Source organism: Uloborus diversus, chromosome 10, assembly GCF_026930045.1.
Source record: "Uloborus diversus isolate 005 chromosome 10, Udiv.v.3.1, whole genome shotgun sequence".
Lineage (NCBI taxonomy): Eukaryota > Metazoa > Arthropoda > Arachnida > Araneae > Uloboridae > Uloborus > Uloborus diversus.
In genome coordinates this window covers 66,431,245-66,444,676 of record NC_072740.1, presented here as the reverse complement: position 1 = coordinate 66,444,676, position 13,432 = coordinate 66,431,245, and the positions used below count along the sequence as shown (strand labels likewise).

Below are 13,432 nucleotides of genomic sequence, written 5' to 3'. Positions count from 1 at the left end.
CCTCGGTCAGATAGCCTAACCGCCAATCAAAGCTTTCTTCAAGCTATAAGTATGCTTCAGTTGAATCGTTTGGTGAACACGACCGTTAGAATATTAGCAGCAACTGCCTGCACACCCTCTGCTCTATATTTTTTCATATATGTTTTGACGTAACTTATATTACTTTATGTTTATATTTTCAGATCATTCCGACCAAGGACTTTTCTAAAGAACCTAAAGAAACATTGATTTTCTTTTATTTTTATTATTATTATTATTATTATTATTGCCACCGAACTCTTTTGACGGAAAAGCAGTATGAGCAGCATAGAAGCATTTAAGAAATTTTTTGAGATATTGCATGCTCATAAGCCGAACATAACTTTTCCTATGATTCAAGAATCCGATTTCATGAAGTCCTCCATTGATTATAATGATTCTGCTCACCAGTACGTGAACAACTTCACAGCAGTGTATGAGTTCCCCGAACATGAATATGCTCTTTATCAAAAAATAGCAGCTGGATTCTTTTACATACTGATTATGGTGGTATCCTTTTTTGGAAATTCTATTGTGTGCGAAATTTTCATCTTAACACCAGCAATGCGATCAACCACTAATATTTACATAGCCAATCTCTCAATTTCAGATCTCTTAATGACTACTCTAAACATGCCTTTACGGCTTACTCAATTCTGGAGCAAAAACTGGCCTCTGGGTTACGTCCTCTGCAAATGTATGCCTTTCTTTCAAGCTTTGTCAGTAAATGTGTCATCTTTTACAATGGCTTGCATTGCTTTAGATAGATTTGAAGTTATAGCTTATCCAATGAAACCTCGGCCAGGAATGACAGCTATAGTACTAAATATTATCTTTATATGGGCAATGGCAGCTTCATTTTCTCTCCCCTATTCTATAATAGCTGACTTAGTGGAAGAAACAACTACTGAAAAAATTATACATTGTAAAATGGGATACCCACATCCTTCGATGGAATTCAGAAAAATGATGAGTCTTGCAATGCTTTTTATACAATATATCATTCCTCTTTCAATAACGTTTTGGTGTTATTGTAAAATTTGTTACATATTATACAAACGAAAGCTTATCGGGATGGCAACAGAAAGTCAAATAATGCGTCAGCGAGCTGCTAAGTGGGTTACTATAAGAATGCTTTTGGTGGTATTCATTGTCTTTGCGGCATGTTGGTTTCCCTTTAATATGTACCACACTTACCAAGATCTTAGAGGAAACGTTGGGTTTTTCAAACATAATTCTACTGTAGTGCTTACTTGCCACTTGATAGCTATGTTTAGCACATGCTGCAATCCCTTTATATACTGCTGGCTGAATGACTCCTTCCGTAAAATGGCAAAAGTAAAATTTAATTACATTATCCGAAACATATTCTGCTTACGATTTTTTTACATGCATCCAAGATACGCCCCTCAGTTGTACGAAGATGACCATGTACATAATTTAAAACATTTCAGCAGCATTACAAAAACCCTTTCTTGTAGCACGCATTCTCAAACTCCGTCTCATGTTGGATCCGGAACCCTTGCGTTTCGGCTTCATACAGATGCGGAAAACCAAACTGTTCCCTTCGAAATTTTTTCCTGCGACACTTCATTGCCTAATGGAAATGAAAACAAGTCTTCTGTGTCTGCATACCTTCTACAAGCAGACATTGAGGGTAGCGACAGCACTGCCGATGCCACTTCAAGTAGCGCAAAAGAAACTTGTGTCTGAAAACGATCACAGAAAACATTAAACAGTTTGTGGCAATTTTCAGCTATGCGCAATTAGTACGGCAGTGAAAGGAAATATTTCATTCTAATGAAAAAATCATTTAATGCAGTTTTTATCAATTAATGGTCGAAAATTGAAAAAATCATAGTGCACCAATGGAGGTCAAAAATTATTCGCTAAAACTAAGCTATTAAGCTTAGATAAAAATGTACACTCTAAATTTATCTACATAAAGGCTCATAGCAAAGGTATTGTCGTAAAATAAGGCATTTTGCACATGACTATTTTTAGAAGCGATCTTTCCTCAGGAAAAGACACTAGAGGCCTCAAAAAAGAGCTTTCACAAACCACGTCCAGATGCCTCTAGGATGCCTTAGGAAACAATTGAATAAAGATTATTAATCGCACAGACACCATTTCTTGTTGAATTCTTCCTAATCAAATTATACCTTGTTTGAAAGTACATAACTACTTCTTTGAGTAGAGAGCGAAAATTCCCATTCTTATATCTTACTAGTGTAACCTCTTGAAGCAATGACACCCCAAATTTTCATAGTGACTAATAACTATGACACGAAAACAACAGCTTTTTTCAGCATCAGATAAAAAAATACTTTGAGCCTGATGGTCCAGGCTTATCTTCCCTAACCACGATTGACACGCATTTTGTTTGGAAAAAACGATTGATATTTTTTTTTCTTCATTTAGTAGCCATTTCTTGAACAATTAGTTGACGGAGAAAATCTCTAATGTTTTACAAAAATACATTATAGCACTAGCTCGTGTTTAATTTATAGAGTATGTACCTCTTAAGCGAAGTCCGGTTTAATAGGGTCCAGATTAATGAGGTTTTATTATGGATGGATCAGTAGTTGGAAGTAGCGCGCTACAAGTAGCGACGCTACTGTAGTAGCTACATTTTTTAGTAGTTTGTAGTGTAGCGCACTACTTTTTTAAAAAAGTAGAGTAGCGAGTAGTTCGCTACAAAAAAAAGTAGTTTGTAGCGATTTCTGGAAACTACTTTTGAATCAAGTTTTAAAAAAAAACGCATTTTCAAACGAATCTGACTGGTGCAAGTCTTACGCGAGTAAAAGTTGCACCAATCAGATTCGTAAGACTGAAAAATTCGAGCTGACCTCTAACATATAATTTTGACGTCATGTGTTGTATCTGTTTGACGCCATTACTTTGTTTGGCATAGAAACTTTCACATTTTCCCAATATTCGCCTTGAATAGAGCATGGCTTAAAAAGAAAGAAACGATTTTTTTCCCGCTTCCTGCAAACTTTGCCCGTTAAGCAAAAAGCTTTCGGTATTAATGCCATTTGCACATGCAGTCGAACTAATATTTAGTACCCAAGAAAGAATGTAATATAAGCCCTGCGCTTCCGTTAAGAAAATTTTCGTGTACCGGGTGAGGAATTCGTGTCAGCTGCAAAATTCGTTCCTCGAGTAAAACTCGCTCTATATAGACATTTCGCGTTAGTCGAATTGCGTTGTAGCCCTAGTCCACTGTTGTTAAAAATTGCACATTGAAGTAAAGTAATCATTTTTAGTTATGTTTCATGTTTCGGATAATTAGTAGTACCGATTGGGATATTTTTCATTTTTCTTTATTTTGTCTTTTTTACTGATTGAGTGTTGATATATTAACATATTAAAAGTCAATTATTAAATGTTGTGAGTTTTTGAGGTTATTGGCAAAATAGAAAAATGCTGTTATTTCATTTTATCAGGGGCGTAAGAAAAGAGATGGTGTCCAGGTCTGGAACCCTAGCTTGAAGCTCAAAAGCAATCAATTCCTATGAATTAACTATTGTTATCCTATGAATCCCTAACTATGAAATATAAGTTCCTTTAAAATTAACTCATATAATGAAAATTTAAGTTTTTCTCTTTTGTTGATGCACTTCATCATCTAAATCAATTTTATGTATATGTATGTCTAGTCTATGTAAAATTTAAATTAAATTACGATTGGATTTATCTTAATTTCAAGTAGCCGAGTTGCTCTTCTTGAATGAAATACTATTTACCGTCAGGAAAGGATTAAAAATTTGAAGGTTGAACTCCTTCCACTTTTAAATCCTTTCTTTCAGGGAATATTCGTGCAATTGGTAAAAAATGTTTCGATTGACGAATCGTTTCAGTAAAGGAAGAAAGAATAAATAATTTATAGCAATATTCCATGTTCAAATGAGCCAATATATCAATCTGAAAATTTTGTTAATTTTGTCATTCAATCTCAAACGGTGTGTATGTGTATGTCATTTATTTATTTAATTTTTAAAAAGTAGCGAAGTAGCGACTACATTTCAAAAGTAGTTTGTAGTTGCTACATTTTGAAAAAAGTAGTTGTAGTTGTAGTTAACTACATTTGTGCTAAAGTAGTTGTAGTTGTAGTTCGCTACAAAAAAAATGTAGTTTTTCCAACCACTGGGATGGATTAATGAGGTCATATTTTAATAGCGACTAATAACTATGACAAAAAATACAACTTCCAACAAACATCAGATGAAAAATGACTTTGTGTATGATGGTCTAGGCTGATGTTCTTTAACCACTCTTGACACGCACTCTGTTTGGAAGAAACTACTGATTTTTTTTTCTTAATTTATTGGTTATTTCTTGAACAAGTAATTGACGCAGATATATCTCAAATGTTTTACAAAAATACATTATAGCATTAACACGCCTTTAATTTATAGAGTATGTAACCTAAATAGCAGTCCGGATTAAGCGAAGTCCAGTTTAATAAGGTCCAGATTAATGATGAATACGTAACCTCTCGCAAAATGTTGCAGTCGATTATTTTTGGAAGCGCATCTGTGAATATCTTACCAGCGAAAGTGGCTAAGAATATCACATCGCAATTAACACCGGAACGGTTGCAGTATTTGAGACCAAATCATGAATACGAGATACACAAATAACTCCATTTACATTTTCTATACAACAAGGAGTCTAGCCAGAAATAGGGCTCGACCGAGAATTCCATTACGTAAAGTAATGTAAAAAGCACTAGTGTTGGGAAGAAAATAGATCTGTGAAATACTATTCTTGTATGAGGAATTCTATTTCTTTTCAACAGTTTGGAATATTTCAGAAATTGCTGCGTTTTTTAAATATCGACACATTGTGAGGTATCAAAGAATAACTTCAGTTGCTGTGTGTCATCCTTTTACTGTCACGCATCATTTATTTGGATTGTGTAATATTAAAGGAAATATTCATTTTTCATAACAACATAAAGAAACGTAGTAAATTAATTTAATGTAATAGGTAGTGAGAGATATTTACAATCTTTAATGACATAAAGAATTTATATTGTAAAAGTAAAATTTTGCATTAAAATACATACTAAATCAAATTTCATTAAAAAGATAATAATAATCAAAAGTATTTTTTTTAAATATCATTCAAAAATTAGATCTTATTTTTTAGCCCATGTAATTTTTGCACAGTTAATGCTGTCCGATTGTTGTGTCACATATGGAATTCTACGTTCATTTTAAAATGCTTTAATTGTAAAATACTGATCAAGTACTCAGAGGATGTAACTCAGTTTTGCGGCCGCTAGTGATTCAGCATAGAAAAAATTTGCTCTATGTTCACGTTCAGTATGAACGTGTTATTCTAAAAATTTACAGCTCTTTTTGTTTGTCAAATGTTTTAAATCGTTGTATTTTATATTAATATCTGTTTTTTCACAAACAAACTTTCTGCAAACATTATAAAATTAGCGAAACTTGTATTAACAAGATTTGAAAATTTTCAGGTGCTTCTTGAATCTTTAATTTAAAGCTTATTATTGTATTTTAAATTAATGAATTATTGTATAAAGATTGCAATGCTATGATATCCTTTGACTTGTGAGACTGATTTGGACTTGAATTTTGGTAATAGTTTCCGGTATAAGAATTGCTTAATTTTCATTTGTCAATGGGTTTTACATAATCCTTGTTATATTCTATTTGTTTTTATCCTTATATTGTTGGTGCATTGCACATTTTTGTATAAAGCTCATAAAACTTTCCATTTAAAAATTAAAAATCTGATGTACTATTTGACGCAGTAAGAAGCAACGGGATGTAAATGGCCATTTTCAAGTTTTTATTTAAACGCGTTTAAACATAACGTCCTGGGTAGGCTTTCTTTGATTTTTTTCCCTATATCATGCTGTACAGCAGCACCTAACCTGGCTACTAGTAATGTCTGTTGCCTCGAGACAGAGGAGAGGCTCCCCTACTACTTGTACTGGTTATGTCCAAATTTTTAATTCTGCCACTTACATCCCTTTGCTTCTCACTGCCCAATCTGTGATCCAAAACACATTTAGGTAGGTAATCACGAAACATTTTAATGAAATTTGTCTAATGTTACTACTGCGCAGCTTCCTTGTGAGCCTAAAATTTTATGTTCTGTTTCAGTTTTAGCAACTGAATAGCAAATCTAAAACTGTCTTCAAAGTAGTAAAAAACTGAAATCAATTTTATTACACAAATTTGTATACTTGTACATATGTTTAAAAAAATTTTAGACTATTTTTTTTCTATTATATATATATATATATATATATATATATATATATATATATATATATATATATATATATATATATATATATATATATATATATATATTGTTTCGGTGGGTAAGCAATTGTTTCGCAAATGATGAGATTATGGTATATGGTTGCAATTGAAAAACGTTTCCTTGAAAGAAAGAGTTTTTTAACGCGTAGAAACATCAATTCTGAAGTAGCCACTCGCCCAACAAATTCAGAACAAAAATCAAGTGTCTTGGAAAATCATAATTATCTTCTATAATTTCACAGAAGAGCACTTAGTCCCTTTTTCCCATTAATCCCTTTGAAATCAAATCGTGCCAGTGTGGATTCACTCAAAATACAACCGCTTACGAAGTGATCTGAAACAATCTGTTCCTGACCGAATTTAGAGTAAGAATTATTGATTATTAAAAAGTAGAAACTTTTTTTACTATTACAATCTGTGCGCGTCAGTGTGTGTCTGTAACCCTATCTCCTTCGAACTGTCATCGTCTTCCAGATTTCAGTTTTGGACGGTTTCAAAGCATTGAGAAGAGATAAAATGGAGAAAGTGAAGACATTCATTCGTGAAGCAAAGATCCCAAGTCACATAATAGATTTTAAAGCAAAGCATTGGGAGAAATCAGGTTTATTTTGCTCGTTTCGCTCAAAAAACGTGTCAACCATTCGTCGTTCTTGAGTCACGTAACTTGGGATTTTTGCCTCAGCTTTTGTTAAGCAACTGATTGGAATTGCTCCCTCCATTTACTAATTCCTACTCTTCGTTGCAAGCCATTATTTTGATTCGGAGGGAAGGAAGCATTATAAACGGCTTTTGTCTGAAGGGCTAGAGAGGTAACGATTTGAAAAACATGCGAAAGTCCAGCAAGAAGGGACACTTGAGTTAGCGATTTAGACATTTAGGATTTAGGACACAAGAAGGGATCCTTAGTATTCCCCCCTAAAATGTTTAAAAAATCATAAACGGTCTTTTGTTTTCTTTTCTAGGACACTTTTACGTCACAATTTGTTCGCTTATCTTTTGGCGTAAAACAATATCTCACTCCTATGAATCCAATGTCAAGAAAAAATATCACAATGTAAAATTAAAAAAAAAAAATCTTGATAGCTTCGCACGTTGCATGCAGAGACATTGCAGATATTCGGTAAAGAAACTTTCCGTATTTTTTATACTCATTCAAGTTATATTCACGGATGTAATTAAGCTTTAAAACCAAATTGAGTATGCCCGTAATATAGCATTAAGGTTTATTTATATTACTAGACTTGAGTAGCAACCATTATTTATTACTCCTTAATAATATCAAAACGTGATAAACAATGAGGACAGTGCATCCCCAAAAACATAAAAGCACGTTTTATAAAAAATGCAGTGTCTTTTTTAAACAATAATTTAGTTTTTCTCTGCCAATATTAAATTACTGATGTGTCAATGACGCGGGGAGAATATTACTCAGAAATTATTTTTATTCGATAATTAAGGCAGTGAGAAGAAAAGGGATGGAAGTGCCAAAATTAAAAATTTCAAGGAAACCTTCACAAATGGTAGAACCTCTCAAGGAAAAGTACTAATAGGTTTAGTACAAATAGACTGACTGTTTTCAAAAACTTATAACAGGAAAACGATTAATGATATTAAAAAAAATCCTACAGAAAATTCATATGGTGGGCTGTAAGTCTTTTCTACCCAGAGTTGCAAATTTTAGTTCAAAAATTGTCCAATAGAAGGAGCTACAGATAGTAAGTCTTTCAATCAAGGAAAGATAAGAAATGACATCATACTTTTTCAAAAAATGTTTGTAATGAACAAAATTTCATAATATTTTCAAACTGTCTACCGTCGGTTACAATCACATGTCGCATTCGGAGAAAAATTCGATGAGTTTCAATTCTTTCCTTTTTCATTTACGGGCTTAGTACCTGAAGCGCCATCTCGCGAGAAAATTTTGAACTAAAATTGGGAACTCGTGGGGGGGGGGGGGATTTACTGCCCATCACATAAGTTTTCTGCAAGAATTTGTTTTTTATCATTATCCGTTTTCCTGTTATAAATTTTTGAAAACAGTCAATTTCAGGACACCCTGTAGGTTTTGCTATAAAGCATGATTTAGAAAAAAAATCCAGTGAAAGACTACCTAGAATCTAAACTTTAAATGCATTTTTCTTGAAGGTTAAAAAATTCCACTTACATCCCTTTGCTTCTTATTGCCACAATTTATTAAATGCATTTTGAACTTAGGGGACACATAATAAGTCCCATGGTCTTTAAAGGATTAATGCGTATTCTATCGTCCAGAACAAGAATAGGTATTTTGATGCCAGTAGGTGAACTTATGGGAGCAAATATTTTTAATATTTTACATTTTGAAGAAAATATTGTTATTTGCAATGCAAAATTCATGACATAATGATCTATTACTGCGATAAATCCATTTTTATATGAAGCGTATGGCTGTAAATAGAAGTATCTCTATAAAAATCGCTAAGGAAAAATTCACCTATCTCGCAACATAAAAGGTTTGAGTTATACGATAACTTTCCTGCTTTCTTTAAACCATTTAGGGGACCATTTTGAAACTTCATGAATGTTTCAAGTTGTTGGTCTACCTAAGTATCGCAATGGAAAGAAAAACAAATTTGCGAAAAAATTGGAATTATAATACTTTTGCAACTACACGCTTCGTAAAATTTGGACTGCTTTTGTCAACTGGATTGAGCTTTGTACATCGCAGTGTTTAAAAATGTATATTACGGCACAGTCCCGGATCCTGGGGTAGGCGAACTAGGAAGCCGCCTAGGGCTGTAGCGTGCATGTAATATGCGATACTTTTCGACTACAGAATATTGTTAGGGGTAGTTAGCAAGTGAACATACTAAAAGTCCCACCCCTTGGGGGGAGAGCTAAAGATGGGGGTAGGGGAGTAGCAATTTTGGGTTTTTCGCAAAAATGTCGGAAACTGGAAAAAAAATGCGTTTAAAATTAAAATTCAAGCTAAATAAACTTCCTACGAAACTGTTTCTACACATATTTGTCACATTTCCAATAATTTTCCGGGTATATGTTACGAAAAATCGATGATTTTCGGAAAATTTCTCTCTTTTTGTCAAACATTTGTTCCTAGTGCCTCCCAGGATTAGTGCTCATGAAAATTGTTAACGACAAAGTTGTAGAGCTTTAAATTTCCTTCAATTTCATATGCTATTTTTTAATATTTTATTCGACCAATCAAAAGTTACAGAATTTCAAACACGCACCTTCATGGCAAAAAATTGAACACTTGCCATTCACAAATTTCAAATTTTCTCTCCAAAATTATTGATTTTCAAGAACGCATACATAAAAAACCATTTTAAATGTGACATATATGTATGAAAAGAATTTCACAATAAATTTAGTTAACTTTCACTTTTATTCGGAACTCATTTTTCCTGCCGTTTCCGAGGTGTAACGAAAACCACGAAATTTGGCTTTCCTTCCCGCCTTTAACTCCCCTCCCCCCTAGGGTTGGGGACTGTCAGTATGTTCACTTATTAGTTACTTCTAACAAATTTCTTACTGTGAGGAAGTGCTGGCTTTCTAAATTTCCGTAGTTCACTTTCGTTAAACAATGCCATGGGTATGGAGCTAAGTCATACTGCATATACGTAGTTTTGCAAATCTTCGTCCGATTCCTTTTTAAAGGGGTGTACATAAATAATGTCACCCCTTTTTTCAACATTTTAACCCCCTCCCCGTTTGTCACAAAGTTCGTTTTACAAGCTACTTTTCGTAAACATATTCGTATTAAAAAATGCTTGATGTCACACTTCTCTTTCCTTCCTCTTTGTCGCAAAGTCACAATTTGCGACAAAGCTCCCCCCCCCCCTCTCCCTCTTAAACATCTTTGTTTTGGAGGAATCCAGAAATACTTCTTCATTGTCCATCAGGATTGTCGAATTCATTGAGGAAAGAGGAAGTGCGCGATCCTTTCGAGTCAGTTTCAAATTTGTGAATGGCAACTGTTCAATTTTTGCCATGAAGGTGCGTGTTTGAAATTCTATAACTTTTGATTGGTCGAAAAATATATAACAAAATAGCACATCAAATTGAAGGAAATCTAAAGCTCTACAATTTTGTCGTTGATCATTTTCATAAATGCTGATCCTGGGAGGCACTAGGAGCAAATGTTTGACAAAAAGAGAATTTTTCCGAAAATCATCGATTTTTCATAGCATATACCAGGAAAATTATTGGAACTTTAACAAATATGTATAGAAAGTTTCGCAGGAAGTTTATGTAGCTTGAATTTTTATTTTAAACTCATTTTTTCCACCGTTTCGGACATTTTCGCGAAAAACCCAAAATTTGCTTCCCCCCTCCCTCCCACCTTTAGTTCACCACCTAGAGGCGGGAACTTTTAGTATGTTCACTTACTAACTACCCCTAACAATATTCTGAAGTCAAATATTATCGCATATTCCATGCACGCTACTGTGTTTATTGACTGGACTACATGTAAGAGCTTTCAAATAACAGAATTTCATATTTTTATTCCAGATTCAGTCAACAAAAAACTTCATTTTGGTCATCACTTGCACATTAAAAAATACGTTTTACACAGATGCAACATAATCACACAAATTTCAATCTCCTTCCAGATGGAATTTAGAATAAGTACAACCCAAATTCAAAATAATAGAATACTTCACACTTTTTGAAAAAAAAAAATTATTCTAACCAAATATAAGTGCAAATTAGGTATTGAAATAAACGTGCCACCTTTCTTAGACCTTAAAGTGTGCATTTCATTTCAAATATACTCAATCAAAAATAATCTTAGACAGAATAATCCAAAAGTTTATAGTGATTAAGATTTACATTGAGTCAAAAAATTTGAATATTCGAATTAAAGGGGGAAAGCACTTTAAAAAGAAACAATATCAATACTAGAACGCGTCATTTTTTGCTGGATTCAATGCTTTAATCCTTTCTCACACGGATTCTACCACCTGTTTACAATAATCGTTTCTGACACTGTTTCCTTCAATGCGGCAATGTTCCTCTTCAATGCGGCAATGAGCTCAATTTTGTTGGCGGGCACCAGGTCTTGAACCGATTTCTTTAGATTTGACGGTACCACAAATTTTTGATTGTATTAAGATTGGTAGAGTTGCATGACCAGTTTAATGCCGAAATTTCTCTTTTTGTTTACAATCTATGAGTCGATTCATACCCTCTTGAATGCGACAACGAGCTCAATTCAGGTTTTGAACCGCTTTCTTTAGATTTGACGGTACCGCAAATTCTTGATCGTATCGAGATTGGTAGAGTTGCTTGATCAGTTTAATACCATAAGTTACTTTTGAATAAAAAAAAACCACCTTCAAAAAATACCCAGGAACTAAAAAGCAAAAAATAACTGATTACACTTACATTCTATTTCCTACCCAAACATAGAAATGAAATTTATTTTACAATTCCAGTACGAAAATCAACTAAACTAAACCCCGAATTATAAAATAAACACTGATTTAAATTACTATACGATGAATTATTTTAAATACCTAACTAATTATATACGATCTCTTAATTTTTGATAACCTTTTGAAGTCGGGGCCGCCTATAAACAACTACATAACGTAACTGACAAACCCACCGAATCCTGAATTAAACACTAATTTAACTATACGCGAAATTAGTCTTTAAAACTAAACTTACTCAGTTACGTTGGGTAGTAGTTTATAGGAGGACCTGACTTCAAAAGGTTATTAAAAATTAAGAGATCGTATATAATTAGTTAGGTATTTAAAATAATTCTTCGTATAGTAATTTAAATCAGTGTTTATTTTATAATTCGGTGTTTAGTTTAGTTGATTTTCGTACTGGAATTGTAAAATAAATTTCATTTCTATGTTTGGGTAGGACATAGAATGTAAGTGTAATCAGTTATTTTTTGCTTTTTAGTTCCTGGGTATTTTTGAAGGCGGTTTTTTTTAAATAAAAGTAATTTATTTTTCTCTTTTTAGTGTTGTAAATAACACGGCGAGCGTCTCGGAGACTTCCGACGACTGTGAAGAAAGGCTTTTTCAAATGCGTAACTATGTACAAAAAAAAATTGTCTTCATCATTTGTTCAACTTTATCAAAGTTTGCTTTCCGAAAGCAAATGCACGAGTCACTAAAAAAAAAAAAAAAAATCGCTTTAAGTTTAAATTTGTAAAATTGTAAATTTTAGAATTGTAAATTGTAATTTATGATTCGCGATTAGTGTCATGTAACTCGTGATAAAAGTCGCATGTTTCTTCACATGGCTCCACTATAGATGAAGATTAAAAATTCCACTAGAATGAATTTTATGTTTTCTTCAGCGAATAATTAATTCAAAATTTTCATTATCATTACCCATAATAATATATATTTTGAGTACTTTCTTTAACTATAGGTAAAGAAAGTATAAACCTTTGTTTTTTGGCTTTTGTTTATCAATGGGTTTTATATTTGATCGTTTGTGAGGGAAATTGCATGAAATTTATTGTTTTACCCTTAATTTTTCCCCAAAGAACAAAAAGGGTAAATCAAAGATTTGGAACCTAAGTTAGACCACCCCTAAACAAAAAAAAGCATAAAAACCGGTTCAATAAGTGAGACGATATACAAAGTTAATGAAGTACAAATCGATTTAAATGTGAGTATGATATTTGAAGAGTTCCTTCAATTTCATCAAACCTGAACTTGATTAACATTAGACCGCCGAGGAACTATGCTGTTTCAAACAAAAAAAGACTTTTCCTTATCGGTACAGGCAGGGGCGTGCACAGAAATTTTGGAGCCCATAACAAATGACTTTTCCGGGCCCCTTTCCATATTGTTTACCCCTATATTTCACTGTTAGTTACAAAAATATTGGGCCCCCTCTAGGCTCGGGCCCGGGTCAACAGGTGTCCCTCCCCCCTCCCTGTGCACGCCCCTGGGTACAGGTGTCTTCGAGTATTTATGGAACATTGTACAAAGAAAAAAATAATCCGACGAGTTCAGAACCTCCTACTTTTTTTGAAGCCTACTCATTAATATAACTCTAATTTCAAATTGAACTGGCGGCATCGTGAAATAGTAAATCCAGAATATTGATCAAATTTCAGAAATCATACACAG

At 33.3% G+C, this 13,432-nt stretch overlaps 1 protein-coding gene across 1 annotated transcript; it reads left to right on the top strand.

Moving 5' to 3' along the window:
* Window positions 1–297: 297 nt before the first annotated feature.
* On the top strand, window positions 298–1,731 carry LOC129231036 (G-protein coupled receptor 83-like). The gene has a single exon (XM_054865283.1). The coding sequence runs from the start codon at window positions 298–300 to the stop codon at window positions 1,729–1,731; it is 1,434 nt and encodes a 477-aa protein (XP_054721258.1).
* The last annotated feature ends 11,701 nt before the right edge of the window (window positions 1,732–13,432 follow it).